General features: G+C 41.3%; 1 protein-coding gene across 2 annotated transcripts in view; it reads right to left on the reverse strand.

Moving 5' to 3' along the window:
* The window catches only part of DHX35 (DEAH-box helicase 35), a 52,940-nt gene that overhangs the window by 15,122 nt on the left and 14,478 nt on the right, over positions 1-23,340 (reverse strand). For both annotated transcript variants that reach the window (XM_074969699.1, XM_074969698.1), the window contains exons 5-14: positions 20,195-20,299; positions 18,410-18,471; positions 16,514-16,583; positions 15,871-15,930; positions 14,411-14,523; positions 12,595-12,691; positions 10,590-10,748; positions 8,999-9,209; positions 5,335-5,459; positions 3,806-3,860 (exon numbers count right to left, since the gene is read on the reverse strand). In XM_074969699.1, the coding sequence (XP_074825800.1) occupies positions 3,806-3,860; positions 5,335-5,459; positions 8,999-9,209; positions 10,590-10,748; positions 12,595-12,691; positions 14,411-14,523; positions 15,871-15,930; positions 16,514-16,583; positions 18,410-18,471; positions 20,195-20,299 (1,057 nt within the window). The remainder of the gene's footprint in view (positions 1-3,805; positions 3,861-5,334; positions 5,460-8,998; positions 9,210-10,589; positions 10,749-12,594; positions 12,692-14,410; positions 14,524-15,870; positions 15,931-16,513; positions 16,584-18,409; positions 18,472-20,194; positions 20,300-23,340) is intronic.

Genomic DNA, 23,340 nt, shown 5'->3' on the forward strand with positions numbered 1-23,340 from the left:
ACTCGATCCACGACCAAGTTCTACTGGCACCTCCAGTCATTCAGGAAATATGTAACCACCAAGATCAATGCAGCAATACCATGGTCACAGAGATACATTCTGTAATGCACTTTGTATACACCATTTGGAAACCATTTAACTCTGCAAAGTAAGTTTTGTAGGAAAACTTCCACCTACCCTTTTGGAATTTGCTTCCAAGTTATTAGAAAAAAGGAGCATTGATAAGAGACGAAAAGATTGGGAATGGCTAGCGTGACACTCTATACCTCGTGAGAACACCCTACACCCCCATGTTCATCTTTATAAAATGATTGTGTACTATCCAATGCAAAGTTTGTCATGTTGGGTGTCTTCGGAAGGCTCATAATGCACGGAGCATGGTTGTTATAGCAATATTATAGTAATTGTTACAGTAACGTTATAGTAAGGTTATACGTTATAATTTCATGTATATAGTTATGAGGCTGAAAACGTATCCTCATGGCTTAAAGCAAGCCCATGCAAAAACTCTCTAAGAACAGAGAGAGAGTTCACACCTCGTCAATGGAACAAACCCAGCTCAGATTCACAGGAACAATGGACCCTGACTTAGGCAGCAACAAAAGAATCTGTAAGACCCTCGAGGGAGTCACCCCCTTCCTTTGGGCAGTTTGGGACTACGATGAGGTAATGCTCACCTGAATCTGAAGGGGCGGAGGAGGCAAAGTCAAGAGGAAAGAAAGGTCATGATAAAAGGGAGACACATTTGCCATGCTCTCTCTCTTCCACCTACATCTACAGACACCACCACTACCACCACCAAGTGACTGAAACGCTGATCAAAGGGGAGAGCCTGACTGAAAAGTAACCAGCCAGCCTGTGGTGAGAAGCATCTACGTTTTTAAGGACATTGAAAGTGTTAAGATCAGCTTAGAATGCGTTTTGCTTTTATTTCATTTGACCAAATATGACTGGTTAAGCTTTAACTTATAATCACTTAAAATCTATCTTTATAGTTAATAAATCTGTTTGTTTATTCTACCTGAAGCAGTACATTTGGTTTGAAGTGTGTCAGAGACTCCCTTTGGGATAACGAGCCTGGTACATATCAATTTCTTTGTAAAATTGACCAACTTATATAAGCTTGCAGCATCCAGCGGGCATTACTGAACACTGCAAGACTGAGGTTCCTAGGGTTGCATCTGGGACCGGAGATATTGGCTAGTGTCATTCGCTTGCAAGTAGCTGGGAGCAGCCTACATGCCAGAGGTTGTGCGTGAACAGCCCAGGAGTGGGGGTTCTCACAGCAGAGCAGGGTAAGGCTGGCTCCCAGAGTCAAGGACTGGAGTGGCCTAGCCGATCACTGGTCCAGACAACACCAGAGCGGAATGTCACAGCTAGCAGATACAGAACAACTCTCTGGGGTGATTTTTCTGAGTCATATCTACTTGGCTCATTGACAAAAATAATGTAATACCATCAGCACTACAGCACCTATTCCAGCTACGGGAAAGTTAGCTGCAATCTGTTCTGCCTCATGCATCAGTAGCTAAATAAGCAGCTACATTCTAGCTCAAGAATAGTAGTTGTTGGTGATGATGCACAGAACAGAAGGATGACTGTCTGATTTTCAAATTATTATTATTAAGCACAGAGTTATGTTATTTTACAAAAAGAAATGACTTGCAGCTTACAGTCTAAGTACTCTCTTCCTCAAGGGTGGGCAAACTTTTTGGCCCGAGGGCCACATCGGGGTGTGAAACTATGTGGAGGGCCAGGTAGGGAAGGCTGTTCCACCCCCAACAGCCTGGCTCCCGCCCCTTATCCGCCCTCTCCCACTTCCTGCCCCCTGACTGCCCCCCTCAGAACCCCCCACTCATCCAACACCCCCCACTCCTTGTCCCCTGACTGCCCCCTCCCAGGACCCCCGCCCCTAACCACCCCCCGGGACCCCACCCCCTATCCAATCCCCCCTGTTCCCTGTCCCCCCCCAGAACCTCTGCCCTATCCAACTGCCCCCTGCTCCCTGTCCCTGACTGCCCCCCAGGACCCCCTGCCCCATATCCAACCCCCCAGTCCCAGCCCCCTTACCATGCCGCTCAGAGCAGCCTGTCTGGAGCTGTGCCGCCCGGCTGGAGCCAAACACGCTGCTGCAATGTCCTGTATGAGCACGCAGCCCTGCCACCCAGAGTGCTGCCTGGGTGGCGGCGTGGCTTCGGGGGCGGGGGGACAGCAGGGAAGGGGCCAGGGGCTAGCCCCCCAGGCCAGGAGCTCAGGGGCTGGGCCGGATGTGGCCCACAGGCCATAGTTTGCCCACCTCTGCTCTACCTGAAGAACTAAACTTCATTCTCTACCCTAAGAACCAGTTACTTAGATTGTGACTCTTTGGGGCAGGGACCATTATTTGTTTGATATTTGTACCATGCCTAGCACCATGAGGTCCTGCTCCATGAATGGGCTTCTTGATGCTCCCGCAGTAAAAATAATAATAAAAATGTGGTGCAGATATACATCAGTTTACTCACATAACAAAGGGATTTAATCCCTACTGTAACTGCAGACACCAACATAACTTTAACTTTGTAGTTACTGCCTCCACAATAAAATAAAAAAAAACCTTGGATATCTGAGAGTAACAGTTTCAATCTGAACAAAACACAACCCGCTCCAAGCCAAATGGCAGCGTGAGCAGCATTTCTTGCACTTCTATAAAACATATGGGAAACCAGTGGAGAACATCTCTGCACCTTTCTGTGATTCTGTCTAAGGGTGCAGGATTTTTGGCAGAACATCAAAGAGCGAATAAGGTATCTTATCTACCTCTCCCTCTCAGTCTCAGTCCTCCCTAAGGTGGTTTTGCTGTGTATCTACCCTTGCATTACACTTCTGAGCCAATGGTTCCCAGCTCAAAAGGGTTGCCAACAATCACAAAAGTACTTACAGCTCTAATGCTGTATGTTACAGCATGGCATCCATGAGTCCAAGGAAAAAAACAAACACAAGCCTCTTGGAACCGCAAAAGCCTGCACAATGTATTTCAAATTTACTGCCCGCTTCCCAGTGTTTCAATTGGGAAGCACATAGTCTTTGTTTCGGATACTTCTGAAATAAGCACAGGTCTGTTTTTGTTTTGGTTTGTTTTAGTCCCTAGGTTTCTTGTCAAAAGTTCTTAATGCTAGTGTGAAGGTGGCATCGTTTTATTGGAAAAGGTTTCTGTTACTGCTATAGCATGCAACACAAAATGAAAGACATATCCACTGTACCAATTAAGAACTTCAGTACCAAGCAATTTATCCATGTGAACAAATGTCGATTTAAGTGCCTAACTTTAGGTACTGATCAACTTAGTATCCTCAACCTAGTTCCTAATGAGCACTTCATAATATTGTAAAATCAGGAACACAACTCCCACTGCGAGCCAGACCAGTGGTCTGTCTAGCCCAACCAGATGCTTCAGAGGCAAGTGCAAGAAACTATGCAGTAGACAATAATGGAATAGTATTTCCTTCCTAAATCACAGCAGTTAAAGACTGGCTTACGCTCGGTGCATGAGAGTTTATAGCCTTTCTAAAATTCCAGGGGTATTCTTGTTTGGAAAAGGAATAGAAGATACTTACAAGTCAAGACTGAGGTACATTGACAAAGTCGTGAACTGAGACCACAATAGCATCTGGTACAAACAGTAGTCTCGAAAATAAAGATCTGGTTAACATTCAAGTTAATATCCACGCACACGTTAAAAAAACAACTTTGTAAAAACACACATGGATTTGCATTTGTTCTCTAGTAACATACTATAAATACAATGAAAATATAGCATGCTCACCTCCTAAAGCATACAGCAGCTCTAATGCTTGCACCATAGACTGCGCAGGGGGCGGCTGTGAAGAAAAAACAAACTTTTTTTAAGCTGTCACTCATATGGGACTGTGTGAAGTTTCTTAGTGAGAATTTTTAAGTCTGCCCTTCTTCAAGGAGTATTCCTGCCTCAAAGCAATCAGTTCTAGCCCTCTATATTCCTTCTTTCCTAGATGCAGTATTTCCCCCCAGGCTGCTCCTCCAGAATGGTGGAAGATGTCTCACAGCATCACCTGATGTCCTCAACTGATCAGCTTGGCTCAATAGACCCACAACTCAAAACCTGCTCCAGGTTCCTGCATCCCCACTATGATGCTCTCAAGATCCTGTGACCACATGGAATAAGTCCAAGCTAAAAACACAAACTTGGATTGTCAAACATAATGATACTGTTACAGTGTCAGACCGATTGCTTCCTGAATTCTCTCTATTTAAATACTATTGTATTGGGTTTATCAATGCAGATGTAACTGGAAACATTACAAGGAGAAAAGGAGTACTTGTGGCACCTTAGAGACTAACCAATTTATTTGAGCATAAGCTTTCGTGAGCTACAGCTCACTTCATCGGATGCATACTGTGGAAAGTATAGAAGATCTTTTTATACACACAAAGCATGAAAAAAATGGGTGTTTACCACTACAAAAGGTTCTCTCTCCCCCCACCCCACTCTCCTGCTGGTAATAGCTTATCTAAAGTGATCACTCTCCTTACAATGTGTATGATAATCAAGTTGGGCCATTTCCAGCACAAATCCAGGTTTTCTCCCCCCCCCCCCCCCCCGCAACACACACCCCTACTCTCCTGTTGGTAATAGCTTATCTAAAGTGATCACTCTCCTTACAGTGTGTATGATCATCAAGGTGGGCCATTTCCAGCACAAATCCAGGGTTTAACAAGAACGTCTTGGGGGGGGGCGGGTAAACTGATACTGTTGATTTATCTTTTTCTCCACTTCACGGAAAGGCCTCCACAATTCTACTTTTTAAAAATTGAGGGTTTTCACCTTCTAAGTTGTTCAAAGTCATTCTTGCTCATTCTTTGTTCTCAGATACAAACTGTACAACAGTCTAAAAATAGTGGCATTTCAGTAGTGCTGGCAGAATCATGGAAACCTGATACTCCTCCATAACACAGCATTAGGTCATCAATTGCTTCTTCCAAAGTAACAGAGTATTGGTTAGCAAACAATGACCCCTGGGCCTCAGATGGTCTGTACAGCACTTGCTGATGGTCCCCAGAGAGCAGGTAGGTCACATAATATGGGATCTTTGTCTTGGTTTCCAGGTGCATCTACAGGCATCCAGGATCTTTATTGCAAAGAAGAGCCTGGATATCTGTAGAATCAACAAAAAACAAGGAAGAGACAACCAAGCACATAAGCCACTACTGTAGCTGCCACAGAAATGTTACTTGATTTCTGTTATGTGGTCCACACTATGAAGAAGTTTGACAACCCTTGTAATACAGAATTTCAAACAGGAATCCAGGACTTACAGACAGGAAGGGGAACCTGAGCACATTGTCTATCCCCAAAGCTTTCAGCTGCAAGATAACGGGGGCCAGGTTACTGCGCTGCATCTCAGGAACAGTAGATTGCGGCAACTTCTCAAAGTCTTCCTCTGTGGGGGAAGAAGTCAAAGCTCCTTGTGATGATGTTTCAGATTCAAACACTGATAAGATTGAGCCAATATCCTCTCCAGTTTAGCATTGTTAATGGGAGTGTAGATACTACTGAGGTGCTAACTGCACCAAAAGTGACTGGAAGTCAAACAAACATATACCTCTGACCACACCATTTATGCGATTTGAATCCCGAGTAGGTAAAATGATTATTAAATATAAAAATAAAACTATTTAAATAGGGACTGTCAGGGTTGATAGGCTCCACATTTGACATACTTCTTAATTAACTTTGTAATGACTTTATACACATTTTCAAAACAAATATTTAAACTTTTTTTCTTAACAGATCAGTGTTTCTAAGCAGTCAGACAACAACAAACAAGTGTGCACACATTCTGAAAGCAAACATTTTTATTAAATGGAAAAAAGCTTGCAAAGGCTTTTTACAAAGAGGAAAATATTTGTTCACACTGGGAAGAATAACTCAGGGTCCTGTTATTAATACAAGGGCAATCAGTTTTTTAAAAGCATATACAGCATTACTATTGGGTTTTTGTATTTTAACCCCCACTTGCTATTTTACAGCCCCCTTTTTAAATTATTTTCCTTGTAAGGCCCAAATCAGGAAAAATATTTTGTACAAGGTCAACAAAAGCTGTATTTTACATTAGTCAGTTAACTTGCCATTCTAATGCTGTGACTTCATCAAACCTATAGCCCACACCTGGTATTGACCTCAACTAGCTACAGCAAGGTAAAAATGACTTGTGCCTTGTCTCCATTAGGATTTTACATCAAGTTCACTATTTTGATGTAAAAAACAAACCTTTTTTGCAGTGAAGACTTAGCTAAAACTATCAGAATTAAACGAGCTCTCCCAGCTCACAAAGTGATTCATATGCAATAAGAGCTTTACACATTTGTGCCAGCACTACTCCCTTAAAAAATCACTACAATGGCCATGATGTTTGAGCTATTTATGTAACATCCAAAAGAACTCTGGTAATAACTAGAAAGATTTGTAGTATATTTATGAGTGCAGAGTCCAGATATTGGCGCTTCCATGAAAAATGTTGGAACACTACACTGTATATTGACATGCAAATAAAGATCTTTGCTTCAGAATTCCTACTCAAGACTCCCACAAGTGGCTTTGACAGTAGAATAGTGCTTACTCCAGCCAGGTATGCAGCCATGTGGACATTTGTATCAACTCAGAGTTCCATAGCTACAATAACGTAATTTAGCATGGATATGAGTACAACCAACCCCACTGTACACTCAACCTTCAAAAGTCAAACAATGTGGGACAAATATATAAGAGGCAGAAAGTATTTGTTCAACATAAGAAAAAAGACAAAGCCTTTGCATGTGGCTAGAAAAAACACAAAAGGAGAACAAGTCATTTTGAAAAGTTGCTCTCCCCATTGAGCTTACTAAGTCACAGTATTGATAAAACACACTAAGAACTATGGTTTATTGATCTTGGATCCACAATATTGTTTTGATTGTCTCCCCAGTTAGTGCATTACATGCTGTTTCACATATGGAAGAAGTCATTAGTCAGATCTGGGATCACAGATGAGTAAGAGCTCTCAATATGGCTGTCCCCTGGAATCTGGGAACAGGTATCTGATTTTCAAAGGAATGAGGGCTACATTAGTGAAAAACATTCTACAGTTAACAAGACATACATTATAACAGTAGAGTGTTTTAAATCACAGACCAGCATAACCAGAGACCTAACACAGTGAAGTGTACAGACAACCTACTGGAAAGATGCCTTTTAATATGGTATTACATAAACCTTACTATGATAATTAATCTTAACCGCACACAGAGCATGTGCCCCCTACTCTTACTCCCACACAGTGCTGGAACACTCTCGTTAGAACTAAGGCAATAGTAACCATGGTAGTACTCTGATTGCAAGGAGTGGGCTCATTATAAATACACAGAATAGACCAAGGTTTACATTTGTAGCTGATCGCCTAGAAATTTTAATGAACTTTTAAAGACACACTAGGCCTATTTAAATCTTAAAGCTTCAGGGAAAACAAGAGGGAATCTGAAACATGCAAGCAGCTATTCTGTTTTACTGAAAAGCCTTCCCTCACAAAAGGAAATAGCCAAGAGCTAAGGTATTTAGACTGCAGATTTTTGAAGCTTACCAGTTGACTGACTGAATCATTTATAACAACAACTAATCTCACTACACCAGCCGCACTGAGCCTCACTCAACAAGCTAAGCATTTGTTTATGACAGCTAATGTTGCAAGAAGAATCACACGAGCAGGGAATTTTACCTTTAATTATTTGGACGATTTCCAGACATGCATCTTTGGTAGATACAGTATCTGAAAGAGCCTTTTCAAACATAATACAGAACAAAACATAATAGATAAATAGGTGGAATGAGTTGGAGTAAATTCTCAGCATACAGCAGCCCAGAGATATCAACAAGAATGCATTGCTTAGTGGACTTTGTGGTCCAGACTTCGAGCAGCATCTTAGGTTTGCAATCACTGCTGGTCTCACGGCATGTCTCCCTATCAGCCTACTTTTGCATTTTATTAGAGGGCCTCAATTTCAGAGACTCTGAAAGTGCAGCACAAATGGGGTACTATGTCTATAAATCTGTATGACATGCATGCATGGGTGGGTTTCTTTGCATACAAAGGGGCGTGCCTGCATATATTGTGTGGAAGATTTTCTGAAGCTGTTGGAAAATCTGACTGTAAAGTTTTAATTATTACATATTTGTTCCTTTGTGACTGTTCAACTTAATACAGTGTAACTTGATGAATTTGATTAACACCTACTAGTAGGAGGTCTCTGGTGGATGATTACCATTCTGTCCACATGATGCGAAGACCATCAAGGTTAGTTAAGGAACTTTATACTAACATCACCCTGGTCTAATTGAGAGTGAGATGGAGATAGTGCATTCTCGGTGAGAAGTTAACTACAGAATTTGCTTCCTGCCTCTGTTCAACAAATCTGTTGACCTTCAGGTCATGCTGCAAGGTTTTTGCTGGTGAAGGTCTGGTGGGAAGCGTGAATTGGAAGTGAATTGGTGGGATGTGAAGAGACCTAATTTTGTCAGCTGTTGTAACTAAAATATTTGTACCAGTGTCCAGGATGAAGCACGAGCACATACCACAAGAGTAGAAAAATGTGAAATAAACACCAAGATAACGTTTAATAATGACAATCAGTTCACCTATGTATTTGCCATATGCTACTGCTTTGCTTGATTACTGATTGAATGTGTTACTGACTTATACTTCCTGTTGAGAAATGCTGAATCACTTCCAGACAGGGGTCTGTGGCCCTTGGTCAGAGCCAGTGAAGACTGCATTGTTTAAAAGACCTGGGTTAACAAATCCACGTGAGTAGTGAATGGAAGTCCATAGTTCCTGCTGAAACACAGATTCCAATTCTTTACTTTGTGATCTAAGTTTGTGAATAGAAATTGGTAAGGCTCGCTGCAAGTCCCACAAAAGCAAGATCTCCTGTGCAACATATCACCTACCTGTGTAAAGTCTATAACATTTTCCAGAGCGGTTCCGGCCCGCACGGCCTGCTCTCTGATTAGCTGATGCCTTAGATACCGGGACAACCACAAGGCATTCGATTGCTGTTTTTGGATTATAGGCCCGAAGCTTCACAAAGCCACAGTCGATCACAAATGCAATCCCATTAATTGTGATGGATGTCTCAGCAATGTTGGTGGCCACTATCACCTAAACGTATCAGAGAACAAAGTTATTTATTTTGTGACCTTCCACTCCTATTAGTGTTAAAACCCTCAGTCAGTGCAATAGGACTTTGATAGGAACAATTTGGAAATAACTCAGTTAAAGAAGCTACATGGAATGCACCTGAGAGCAAAAAGAGGTAATACATAGACGAAGCAGTTCACATTACACTAAAGAGACACTGACAACTTGGAATCTGTCAATGTTTATGATTTTAGAAGCATTTTCCTATTTAAACTGCTGTTCTCTCCCAACAAAAAAATGGGGAAACTGCCAATACAAGGAAAATCATGAAACTGACTATATACAAAGTGCTAACAAATAACAAAACAAACTGAAAACTGAGAAAAAATGTTTCTCTCTAATTTCTGTCTGTTATAATCTCAGGTGTCACTTGTGACAACAACAAAAATGGGGATGGTTGATTTAAGCTGACAGTTTCCCTTTAAAGTTACACTCATCACCTTCGATGTAAAGAGCAGCAAGAAAATGCTGTAGCAAAGTACAGAGAAGTTTAATTTTTAGTTCATCTGAAACAGCAAAAATTAAATCCTCCTAGTTACTGACCAGTATCAGATCCATGAGCCACAGGGACAACTTTCCAATTGCTCATCTCCCTCCAACAGCGAGTCAATGATATAGCACTAGTTAAAGCCAAGCAAAGGCAAAAGCTAGGCTAGCTCACCCCAGGCAGTTCTGCCAATATATCTCAGTTCCAGACATAGGCCTCACCGAAACAGAAAAGCCAATTGTTCCCAACTGCAAGGTAGCTCTGTGATGTGGAAAAGTGTCCATTACAGGCTAACAGGAGCCAAACAAGTGCAAAAAAGTTTTAATTAATTTATTCAGATCCAATTCTAGAGCATTATCCCAGTGTGCCACCAAGCCTCCTTTTATTACTGACACAGTGCCTCAGCTGTATAAATTGAAGGAAGAAATCCAACTGGAAAAGTAGGCAAGCACAGAATACTTTAAAAAAAGAGGATGAGAAGCTTCACGTGACTGCCGAAACAGCAGGGGAGCCAGTGCAGAGACTTAAGAATGGAGAAACTGATCAGGTGAATGGATGGGAAAGATTATTATAGCCATCACATTTTGGGAAGATTGAGAACCTGGAAGAAATAGAGGGAAGCCAGAAGAGTTTGCAGTAGCTGAACATGAAATGATTCCCTCTATACTGATAGTCTTCACTTGCCTTCTGAAAACTGACAGACAATGATAGCTGGTGCATAAAGACTGCCTAGAGCAAAATCAGAGATTGCTTCATTCTAATGATGGGTGGGCAGTACCTACACAATCTACAAAGAGCTATGGAATCCTTCTGGATGAGAGGCACTATAGCAGTACTACATATGGCAGCCTTACCTTTCTGACACTCTGTGAAACCCTCTCGAAGACTTTCATCTGCTCTGAGGAAGGCAGCCCTGCATACATGGGAAGAACACGAAGGTGTTTCTTCATCCCAGAGCGAGAAAGGACTCGAGCCTGTTCTATTAGCATAGAAACTATGGTCTCCACCTCCTCCTAGAACCATATCAAACCAGAAGACACCAACAGAGATTTAGCCTTAAGATTGCACAACTCACTCCCAGTTGCATAAGAAAAAGGTACACAGAGAAAGTTTGTCGCGAGTATCTTGTTACTAGATTGTGAAGAACTTCGTATTGCAATCATCCCTCCTCTCTCTTTTGTGCTTTGATCAGGAGTGAAATAGTAACAATACTGACATCCGAACTGCCTGAGCTTCAGACTTTGCACCCAACTGATATTAATGGCATTTGACTCCTTTCAAAACTGTTGTTTCAGGCTGCCAGCAAACTGAGACAAAACACCACTGCATCAATTAGCTCCATTTTTCAAAACTTAATTTAGCAACAATAGGGGCTAGAGAATTTTTATTTTAAAAAAAGCTTGAAATCTGGAGCACAAGATGTCAGTCACCACAAATAGCACCAATTTGCCAGGCTTCCATGAGCCAGCCCAATTCAACCCCTAAAAGAAAAGCACGTAAACAAGCTAAAAAGAAATAAAATGAGATGTAAATATGTTACCCATAATGTTTTGCTTGTGCCCTTTATTTACATGGTCAGGAAAAGAAATTGCATTAAACAAGAAATTTGGCATGCAAGACAGCAACAGGCTTCCTTCACCTGCAACCTTTCCCACTCCTAACACAGGATAGCTAAACCCAGTGGTGGGCAACCTGCGGGCCGCATGCAGCCCATCAGAGAAATCTGATTGTGGGCTGCGAGACATTTTGCTGACGTCAACCGTCCACAGGCACGGCTCCCTGCAGCTCCTAGTGGCCGCAGTTCACCATTCCCAGCCAATCGGAGCTGCGGGAAGCGGCGTGCCACAGAGACGTGCCTGCAGACGGTCAACGTCAGCAAAATGTCTTGCGGCCCGCAATCAGATTACCTTGACGGGCTGCATGCGACCCACAGGCCACAGGTTGCCTACCACTGGCTAAACCACTTTTTTTATTATTGTACATCACAGTACCGCCTAGAAGACCCACCTGAGATCAGGGCCTCCTTGGTGCTAAGCGCTATACAAACACATGAATAGGACTTGACCACACTTGAAAATTAATGTAGATTAAGGTAGGATATTAATTTAAAGTGCAATAGCTATTCCTGAATAATTTCATTTGTGCACACCTATTCTGCTATTCCTGAATAAATTTGTGTGTAGATATGCCCCTAGTGACAGAAAGTCCCTGCCCCAAAGAGCTCGTATCTGAAGCAGGAACCTACACTAACAAGGTAGCAACAGTTACCGTGCAGTTGTTGGCTTTGCAGTCATGTTGCTCCATAGCACCCACACAGAGTAATAAAAAGCTTGTCAGAAGGGGATTAAAATCTATACAACAGCAGGAATTAAAAAGCAAGTTGGAAAATATTTCTTTATCTGAAGTACCAGCTAGGTTGAAATATTACTGGTCAAGTCATTTTAAAGATATTTAACTTAACTGACACAATCTTACAAACTTAAAACCTTAATAGTCATCACAGTTCGAATTTCTACTGATTAATGAGGATTTACTGCCATTTTAAAAACTTGGTGAGTTAGACTAGTACATAAAAGTTTTGCATTGTTTATCTGGATAGTGAGAATGAAAGTGCACAGTAACATCAAAGGACATAACTCACCATAGCACCAAGTGTTTGACTTTGAGAAATCTAATTTACTCTTCAGGTAGGATTTTCAGAAGGGCTCAGCGTTGGCCTAACTCTGCTCCATTCATTTCAGAAATCCCAGTGCCTTTAATGGAAGCAGAGTTACACCAAGGATGAGTGCTTTGAAAACTCCAGCATACATCAAAGTAGAGACTTTAAGCAAAAAAGAACAGCATCCCTTTTGTCTGTACCTGGCCAGTTAGAAATGCCAATATATCTCCGTCACTCTCTGACTGGTGAATTTTCATCACAGTTTCCACTGTTGATTTGACATAATCTGGAACAGGGCTGTGAGGGAGAAAAAAACAACCAAGACTTAAATACATGCATCAATACAATCTTCTCTCTTTAGTAAGAAAAGAGCAAACTGTTAACTTTGCATAGACATTACAAATCAGTCACGCGTTCATTTAATTCATTATGTAACTCCATGAAATTAACCAGTCAACCCTTGGGCCTTCCTGAATCCCATATCCACCAAATCAGAAGCATCCCATTTGTTCCGTTCATACTATCATAAGCTTTTATAAAAATGAATGATGCTTTTTATAGTAAAAGTATACATAAAAATCAATATTTTAAATATTTTGTTTCCTAACAAATGACAAGTGACTCACTCAGGTGAAATTATAGTGCAAATACTATGGGCTAAATTTTCAAACATGGGTGAAACTGTTTACTGCAAATGTACTCACAAAGGCTCCTAATTGCCCAAGCCTTGTATGCAAATTTTTTGAAAATCTGGCCATAAGCATTTCCATTTCCTAATATTCTACAGGCTTTATTTTATAGGACCTTTGTAAAATTTGGATATGCTCCCATTTACATGCAGGAAGAGTGACATTTTCCCATACTAAATGTGATAACATGTCAAGGTGTGTTTGTACAAATGTGAGTTAGCAGGTACTCAAAGATGGAGATGCATAAATTAGAAGGCTCATTTGAACATCTGATCCTAATGGACTGCTGCCTGAGTGACCCTACTGACATCAAGGGGCTGCCTTTTCTGCCCCAGAGGTGTGTAACTCACCTGTAAAATTTAGACATTATTAAGAAAAGACTTCTTTGAAAGAGGCTACACACATTTCTTTCAAAGCAAACCGAGGGAAAACCAAAAATCCAGACCCACCAATTTATCTGTAACCTAGACTGTATGTCTCATCATGGTAGCCAGGCCACATTGTGTCCAGGGTGGGGGATGGCCATTAGTTGAATGGGAGATCTTTAGATAAAACCCAAATGCAGCACAAGTGGTGATGATACTTAGAAGGTGCAGTGGTTCATCCCCATCATGGTGCATGAAAACACTGTTACCTAGATTTGAGTGGCTATTCCTTTACTTCTTAAATGTTCTTCTCCTTGCAGTTCATTATTATTACTGTTTGATTTTAAGCATCCCCCAATAGCATCTGGAGCAAACAGCATCGGGGTGTCACTAATATGTGACAATGTACCGATCACACCCACATTTCTTTGCTCAGCAAGAATGTAAACTGAGCACTGTATACGTGTGGGGTAAAAGAGCAGACTGCTGCCATCAGACCTGTCCATCCCATTCTGTGGAGGAGAGGGAGCATGAAGCTTCTGCCAGGTTTGCCCATATCCCCTCTGTGGTGGGAGGGGAGGTAAATAATGAAATACCACTGGGCTTGCACCCTCAAGGGGAGGAAAAGCATGAAGTTGCTACTGAGTCCCTGCAGCACTTGTCTGAAATCCGCTCCAGCAGATTAGGGAACAGGGGAGGGTTCCTGAAGCTCTTCTCCACTGAAGTCTGCTCCTGATGCTCACAAAATAGGAGAAAGATGCATTCAACTGCCAAACAATTTCAGTTCTACAATCTTAATGTGTTAGCATCAAAACCATGTAGGAATATTTTGAAAGCGTGACTGAAGTCCCCTTAATAACTCAGTTCCCCCCAGAGAACTCCCCAGACATTAACTAGGTAATCTGAAGTCATAGGTACACATTCCTCTAGTCACGACTTACAAGGATTAAACAGGAACAGACCTCTGTATGTAAAAAATGTCCACCGGAAATGTTCTCCCTTCCACGGTAAGGATCATGCTGGTATCCTTACTGGGGTCGTTGGTCTCATTTTGATTGAAGAAATCTCTAAATTTCTTGATAATGCAAATACAAAAAATTCTGTTTGAAGTCAGTTTTTGAAAGAACTGAGGCAGACCCCAGAGATACTGAAGAATGTCAAGTTAATGTCACTTGCATCTTTCCAAATCTGACAATTTGTTATTTTAATAAAGTTGAAATCCTTGTTTTTTAAAAAATTAAGGCTGGGGTTTTGGTGCCCAAATCCTATTTACTCTCAGTGGGAGTTGGGTATTTAAATCTCTTGAGACCCTTTGGAAATCCCTGCCTATAACTCTTTTGTGTAGTTATTAAGTGAACACTTTTGTACACCTACAGCTGAACTAACAATTTACACATTCAGTCACAGTAATCAAGCACATGCAGACCATGGAGCTCTCTTTTTAAAAAACAGAGTTAAAGAGTTTCAGAAAGGAATTGATTTATTAAAACATGTTAATTATTAATGGATTAATTTAATACATTAAATTTCTTATATATGTATTATCAACAAAACATTAAGAACATAAGGGATTCTGTAATTATTGCAGTTAATTACATCTCAACGTTTCAAAATATATCCATGTAGTAACGAATATACTGTATATAAATATAACATATATACTTAGATATAACAAACATATACATAACATTTAGTCACATAAATATATGGCTAATATGTCTCTATCTCAACTACGAAATATTTGAAATTCAACACTTTTTTTGATAGTATACAACTCCTCAAAGATTTAATGGAGTATTGTAATGATACTCCATTAATGTACAATATACATGTAGAATATTACCAAGCATGGCACATTATTGGCACTAACTTAATTTTAAATGCTAAATGAACAATATTTTTTTTTTGATGCATTAGTCTCGCTTTGTGTTTATTTGCTAATTAACTAAATTCTATAATTCTCAATGGACTGTTAGGTCAATAGTGAGAATTAGCAAGGTTCTACTGCAGTAGACCATTTAATAATCTTACATTTTTAATAATCAATTATTGTGTCAATTTGTCATCACCAATATAGGTCTTAAGTCATTTGGTTTTATTAGACAGGAAGCAAAATAGATTAAGCAGAAGGAACATCTTCTTTAAATAAAAACAGCCATTTAGGAAAGAAATAGCCACAAATACATGACAGAAACTGATTCATATTAAAATAACCCTCCAAAAAATGAGCTTATGTAATGAACAAAACTGCAAAGAAACAGAAACACAGCAATTTCACTACTTGTAGGTTCTTTTTGCCCATCACCACCATTCAGACAATTCTCCAAGTAAGCAGACCATGCAGGACAAGATGTCTTTATTGCTAGAAGTGAAACTTCCACTTGAGATCACTTAAATTTTAAACCAAACTCGTAAACTGTACCTCTGCATCCAGCGTGGCTGATGCTACGATCACTCGAAGTTCCCCTCGTTTCTTCTGAATCTAAGACAGACAGTAAGAAGTTAATGGATAAAAGCCACTCACCCAGGAATGATTAACAGACATGAGATGTTCTACAACATCCTGACCATCATTAACTCTTAGTTAAAAATACTTAACAAGCCACGAGACAATTGAATGAGTTAAAGCTCAGCCAGCAAGGACTGTGCAAGACTCTCTTTTCAACCACTAGGATAGGCTAACTAGTGCCTGTTCCAGAATGATCTCGGTAATCCTATTCCTCATGCCAGAGAAATCAGGTGAAAGTATCTCCAAGGATACCAATCACTTCATACCAGATCGCTCATAGGGAAGCACTATCAGCTGCCATAGAAATAGACTTACTTTACGCCCATGTGGGAGAAAAGAAAAGAGGAGTTGTGCTGTGGAGACAACAGGAACCTGAGCGCCAGTGAGGGAAGGCAGAAGGCTGTGTATAAAGAAAGGGTTTAGCCCAATAGATGCATTATAAACCTTTGCTCATGAAACTTTTCCCAATAGGGCCACCACGCCATGCATCAGGATTAAAGGATGAATGGTAAAAATCAAAACAAAAAACTAAGAAGGGAAGCTAGTGAGGAATAACCTTTTTTAATAAACCGATGGCAATGTCTGTATACAGGGTTCTTTCATGGGCTTCATCCAGCATGAGGACACTGTTAATCAAAGCAGAAAGACAAGGTTTCAATAATCAGATCTGATTGACTTTGGAACCAAGACATCCTGTCTCAAAATCCCTACACTTTCAGAGAAGTGCCTGGAATTTTAGGCACATCACTCATTAAAGTCAATGTATATTTGGAACTAAAGTCCTCTCAAAAACAGAGGGAATGCAGCAAATTACCAGTGATAAACGCTTTCATTTGCTAACCATAACACCGGGCATTACAAGTAGGGATAGGCAAGCTTCTTTTGCCTAATTTTAAACCTTCTTGAATATCATGGGTTTGAAAGTTTACTCAGATGTTACTGTTCACATTCTGCTTAAGTGAGACTGTGGAGAGAAGAGGAGCAGAGAGAAAAAACAATCCTGTGAATGTGTGTGGGGAGGGAGAATAAAGATTGAAACATGGAATGAAGTGGGGAGGGAAAAGAAACAGGAGGGGGAAAATAGTACACATGCTGTGTATTAAGCATCGTCAATGCCACCTAGTTTTTTGAAGAGGTACAAGAGGGAATTTCTTCTATCCTTAATACACAATACAGACTTTCCCGGAGCTAGGCATTTTGTTTATTTTTTAGTGATAATCCTGAGGGGAAACGTGGGTTTAAATTAGCAGACTAAATGGTCTGCAAACTAATTTAGCAAATCCAAACAAGAGCGAGAAGTTAACGGAACTGTAAACTCCATGAGATTCATTTATCCCTACTAACAAAGCCATTGCATCCAAAGATGCTTCTCAACATTATCAATATTTATTTTTTCAAAAGGGACGTGGGCTGCTGCTTTTCCTCTTTTGATTTTGTTTTTTGTTTGCACCATCTTCTCATTAGCTCAGTTTATGCAGTGAAAGTGCAGTTCTGCTCTGAAAAGTCACTATATTAAAAACTGCAGCTCTTTAGTTAACCAGCCAAAACAAGTTTTTACTCTTGTTGACCCTGCAGAGCCAGCACAGCTATAAAAGCATGAGATGTATTCTATTCTGGTTTGTGGATAACAAAGATTAATTTAAATTTTGGTTGCAAATTATTGTTACTGATGCACGGGCTGCAACGAACCCAGCCTGACTTTCAGATTGTGTCTGCAGGGATGGCAGTAAGGGGAAAAAAATTATTTGAGCTGAAAGAAACTGAAAAAAACCCAAACCTATACTGAATTCTACCACTGCCTTCCTACCTATCCACAGAAACTTTTTCAAGCACACCCTCATTGTAAGGTAAATGTTTTCCCTTTCTACTATAAACCTCATTTTCCAGGGGGCTTATATCTTGACTCTGCTTAAACGTCTCTGGACTGAAACAAAATGCTCAAAATTGTACTTATGCCAAGTCTTTGTTTCATGCACTCCCCTGAACTTAGTGTTGCATATGTCACAGTACACAAACTTTCTCCCACAGCTGTGCTGCTGGTTCTTGACCTCTTGAAGCAGGCGCTAAGTGGAGCTGCGATGCATAGTGGTTCTGTGAGGCAGAGATTCAGATACGAGCGAGGGTGCATCCGTCCAATGGCTGCTTGTGACAGTAGTCAGAGGAGCGAAATGTTCAACTTTAAATGAACAAAAGCAAATCCTACACTAGGCTAGGAAACGCTATGTTTTTTACTTGGTTACCTTAGAAACCTTCCATTGGTGGGGCACTGTTTGCATATAAATTATTTTCTATAATTCCCTAATAAGGCTGACATTGAAATGCCAAGGTCGGCTTCAGTCTTTGGGATGTTTATTAACTACCTTTTAGTCTGCGAAAATTCAGACATTTGCTATGGGTCTGCCAGTCATCAGCACGCATTAGTGAGGATCTGCTCCATGTAACATGTCTTTACCTGTATCTCGTTAATAGTGGGTCAGCCATCATCTCCCTCACCAGCATACCATCAGTCAGAAACTAAAATCAAACACCAAGAAAAATGAGTCATCTATAACCTACCTCTAGGAACAATCTCAGCTGGATAGGATATTTATATTACCTGTTTGTACGAAACTAACAAGTATTCTGGATTACAAAATTCTATTTATATTGCCTTTGACTCATTTTCTATGTGCCTTTTACTCTACAGCGTCAGCTAGAGACGTGCTTCTAAATGCTAGTACTGAAAAATAATAAGAGTTACAAGTACGGGATTCTAAATCAATCCACGTATAAGCAGATTGAATTTCTTACACAAATTTGTATTTAATTTTTTAATAAGTTAGTTCTTGTGCAAAAACATGGACTGACAGCACTAGAGACAGCAGTTCCTCATTCTGGCCTGCCATCATGCCTCAACCTGCTTTAAAGAAGGCCACCTGTAGAGTGAAAAGGTTCTTCATTCTCTGTGCCCATACAGTCATCGGCACCTCTAAGGAAACTGCTTAACAAGCGTCAGGTAGCTCAGAACAGAAAACGGATGATGTTTTGTGATATGGACATTTTCCTCTTATTTGCTAATGAAACCACCATCTTTTCACAAAAACCTCTGAGCAGCAAGCAGATAACAATGATTTCTAGCTACTCAGGACTTAGAAACAAAACCTTTTCAGTTTACTCATGAGTTGGACATGGCCCTGAGCTAGACATGAACTGATGACTGAGGCGAAAGGCTCCATATTTCTTCCGTTATCAATCCCATAAGCACCCAAGTACTAAAAAATATTTAAGAACTGTTTTGTAAATACACAACTTCCCATTGTTTTATATTGCTTTTTAAAATTACTTTGAATTATTCAAGCTTTTGACAATACTTCTAATAAAGATAAAGTATTAGATAAATCCTATTCACTGTTATTATTCCATAGAAAATAAAGCAAACTCTCTTCTCCACATAGCACAAATAATTTCAATATTTCCCAATGTGATAACAGGACAAAGCTGTGAGGGAGGGATACCAGAAAGCTACAGCTCACATGAAGTCACCTTCAGCTAGTTTGTTCATTCTCTCAATCTAATTTTATCTTTAAGGTGGCTAGGATAGCCTAGCTTCAATTCATTGCAGCCCTTCCTTTCCACTTTACTGTATCTCAGGTTACACTAGCACTGGAGCAACATCTGATCGTAATCACCTTGAAAAGTTCCTTTGGGTTTAGAGTGGGGGCAGCTGGTATTAGCAGAATAGAACCTAATGTTCTATTCATTTTATTAAGATTTAAATAACCGTTTAAACATTTTAAACAGATGCAAATGCACAAATAGCGTAGAATCAAGAACATTAAATAAGCTGACAAAGTCCTTAACAATGAGCAAAAAAATACAAAATTAAGAATGAAAATTCAAGTTATAGCCCTAAAAAAAAAAAAAAATCTCCTTTCAACAAGCTAAACCACCATCCCGGAAATTAGGATTATAATAAAGTGCTACACCACTTCCTTTATTAAAACTTTAAAAATATTGAAGGCAGTGTGACTAATGATTGGGACAGGGACCTGGGAGCCTGTTTCTCATTCTTCTACTGACCCACTGTATCACTCTGTGCGATTCACCATTCTGTGCCTCAGTTTCACCATACGCAAAATGGGTACAGTACTATCTATCCCACTCATTGGGTGTTACAAATCTTAATTAATGCTCACAAATGTGCTTTGAGAGCTTCGGCTAACCATTTCAGGATACCGGCACTCTGCTTAAGTTTCACCTTAATTCTTGTAGCCTGTGGGTCCGTGCAGTCATCAAATCGAATACAATATCCAACTTCGTGACCCAGCACTGCGCCCCTTTCTTCAGCCACTCGGCCTGCAACCTAAGAGAAGAGAGGTCTTTCAATGCAACAGAGACAGTACAATGGAGATGGTTTACAACAGATTTCCTTTTCATATCCTTGTTTGGGAGTCGGGGGCGGTGAAAATAATGTTGTTTGCACTGATTCCACTGGACTCAAATTCTACTCTGTATAGCAATATGTCCTGAACTAACATTGTGTAGTTACTTTAAGAAAACATTAGGATTAATTAAATAAAAAAAACACAAAACAGGACATTTCAGTTTTTCCAAAATAAATTATTAGAACACCAGATGAAAAAACACAGGAAATATGGTCACTTTACTTGTAAAAAGAAAAGGAGTACTTGTGGCACCTTAGAGACTAACCAATTTATTTGAGCGTAAGCTTTCGTGAGCTACAGCTCACTTCATCGGATGCATACTGTGACTTTCCACAGTATGCATCCGATGAAGTGAGCTGTAGCTCACGAAAGCTTACGCTCAAATAAATTGGTTAGTCTCTAAGGTGCCACAAGTACTCCTTTTCTTTTTGCGAATACAGACTAACAGGGCTGTTACTCTGAAACCTGATTTTACTTGTAGATAACAGTGAAACCAACAACAAACAGATCAGTTTCACTCTGCTTTTGCTTGAGAAAGCTATGGAGCTATCTTCTGTGATGGAGAACTCAAACGGAAAACATGGGAAAGAGACTGCCCCTCAAAACAGACAGAAAGCTGAGGGAAGGACAGAGTAACAAACACACACAGCCAGCTGCCAAAGCTTGGAGGCAGAGGCTTCCTGAACCACCTTGCAGCAGAAAGGGCACATAAAAGATTCTATTAGATTATTTTAGTTTGAGTATGTCATAAACATACAACTAAGGGTATTATAAAATCCCTCCTTTACCTGTAAGGGGTTAAGAAGCTCAAATAACCTGGTTGGCACCTGACCAAAAGGACCAATAAGGAAAGAAGATACTTTTAAATCTGGGGGAGGGGGGAGAGGGGGAGGTTTTGTTTGTGCTCTCTTTGCCCTGGTCTACACTAGGACTTTAGGTCGCATTTAGCAGCATTAAATCGATGTAAACCTGCACCCGTCCACACGATGAAGCCCTTTATTTCGACTTAAAGGGCTCTTAAAATCAATTTCCTTACTCCACCCCTGACAAGTGGATTAGCGCTTAAATCGGCCTTGCAGGGTCGAATTTGGGGTACTGTGGACACAATTCGATGGTATTGGCCTCCGGGAGCTATCCCAGAGTGCTCCATTTTGACCGCTCTGGACAGCACTCTCAACTCAGATGCACTGGCCAGGTAGACAGGAAAAGAACCGCAAACTTTTGAATCTCATTTCCTGTTTGGCCAGCGTGGCAAGCTGCAGGTGACCATGCAGAGCTCATCAGCAGAGGTGACCATGATGGAATCCCAGAATCGCAAAAGAGCTCCAGCATGGACCGAACGGGAGGTACGAGATCTGATCGCTGTATGGGGAGAGGAATCCGTGCTATCAGAACTCCGTTCCAGTTTTCGAAATGCCAAAACCTTTGTCAAAATCTCCCAGGGCATGAAGGACAGAGGCCATAACAGGGACCCGAAGCAGTGCCGCGTGAAACTGAAGGAGCTGAGGCAAGCCTACCAGAAAACCAGAGAGGCGAACAGCCGCTCTAGGTCAGAGCCCCAAACATGCCGCTTCTATGATGAGCTGCATGCCATTTTAGGGGGTTCAGCCACCACTACCCCAGCCGTGTTGTTTGACTTCTTCAATGGAGATGGAGGCAATACGGAAGCAGGTTTTGGGGACGAAGAAGAAGAAGATGATGATGATGAGGTTGTAGATAGCTCACAGCAAGCAAGCGGAGAAACCGGTTTTCCCGACAGCCAGGAACTGTTTCTCACCCTGGACCTGGAGCCAGTACCCCCCCGAACCCACCCAAGGCTGCCTCCTGGACCCAGCAGGCGGAGAAGGGACCTCCGGTGAGTGTACCTTTTAAAATACTATACATGGTTTAAAAGCAAGCATGTGAAAGGATTACTTTGCCCTGGCATTCGCGGCTCTCCTGGATATACTCCCAAAGCCTTTGCAAAAGGTTTCTGGGGAGGGCAGACTTATTGCGTCCTTCATGGTAGGACACTTTACCACTCCAGGCCAGTAACACGTACTCGGGAATCATTGTACAACAAAGCATTGCAGTGTATGTTTGCTGGCGTTCAAACAACATCCGTTCTTTATCTCTCTGTGTTATCCTCAGGAGAGTGAGATATAATCCATGGTCACCTGGTTGAAATAGGGTGCTTTTCTTCAGGGGACACTCAGAGGAGCCCATTCCTGCTGGGCTGTTTGCCTGCGGCTGAACAGAAATGTTCCCCGCTGTTAGCCACAGGGAGGGGGGAGGGTTGAGGGGGTAGCCACGCGGTGGGGGGAGGCAAAATGCGACCTTGTAACAAAAGCACATGTGCTATGTATGTAATGTTAACAGCAAGGTTTACCCTGAAAGAGTGTAGCCAGTGTTTTATAAAATGTGTCTTTTTAAATACCGCTGTCCCTTTTTTTTTCTCCACCAGCTGCATGTGTTTCAAAGATCACAGGATCTTCTCCTTCCCATGAGGAGGATCTTCTCCTTCCCATGAGGAGGATCTTCTCCTCCCACACTGACAGAGCACAGACGAATGCGTGGAGGCAAATAATGTCAGAGTGCAGGAAAGCACAAAATGACCGGGAGGAGAGGTGGCGGGCTGAAGAGAGTAAGTGGCGGGCTGAAGACAGGGCTGAAGCTCGAATGTGGCGGCAGCGTGATGAGAGGAGGCAGGATTCAATGCTGAGGCTGCTGGAGTACCAAACCAGTATGCTCCAGTGTATGGTTGAGCTGCAGCAAAGGCAGCTGGAGCACAGACTGCCACTACAGCCCCTGTGTAACCAACCGCCCTCCTCCCCAAGTTCCATAGCCTCCACACCCAGAAGCCCAAGAACGCGGTGGGGGGGCCACCGGCCAACCAGCCACTCCGCCACAGAGGATTGCCCCAAAAAAAGAAGGCTGTCATTCAATAAATTTTAAAGTTGTAAACTTTTAAAGTGCTGTG

This window comes from Natator depressus, chromosome 13 (genome assembly GCF_965152275.1).
Source record: "Natator depressus isolate rNatDep1 chromosome 13, rNatDep2.hap1, whole genome shotgun sequence".
Taxonomy (NCBI): domain Eukaryota; kingdom Metazoa; phylum Chordata; order Testudines; family Cheloniidae; genus Natator; species Natator depressus.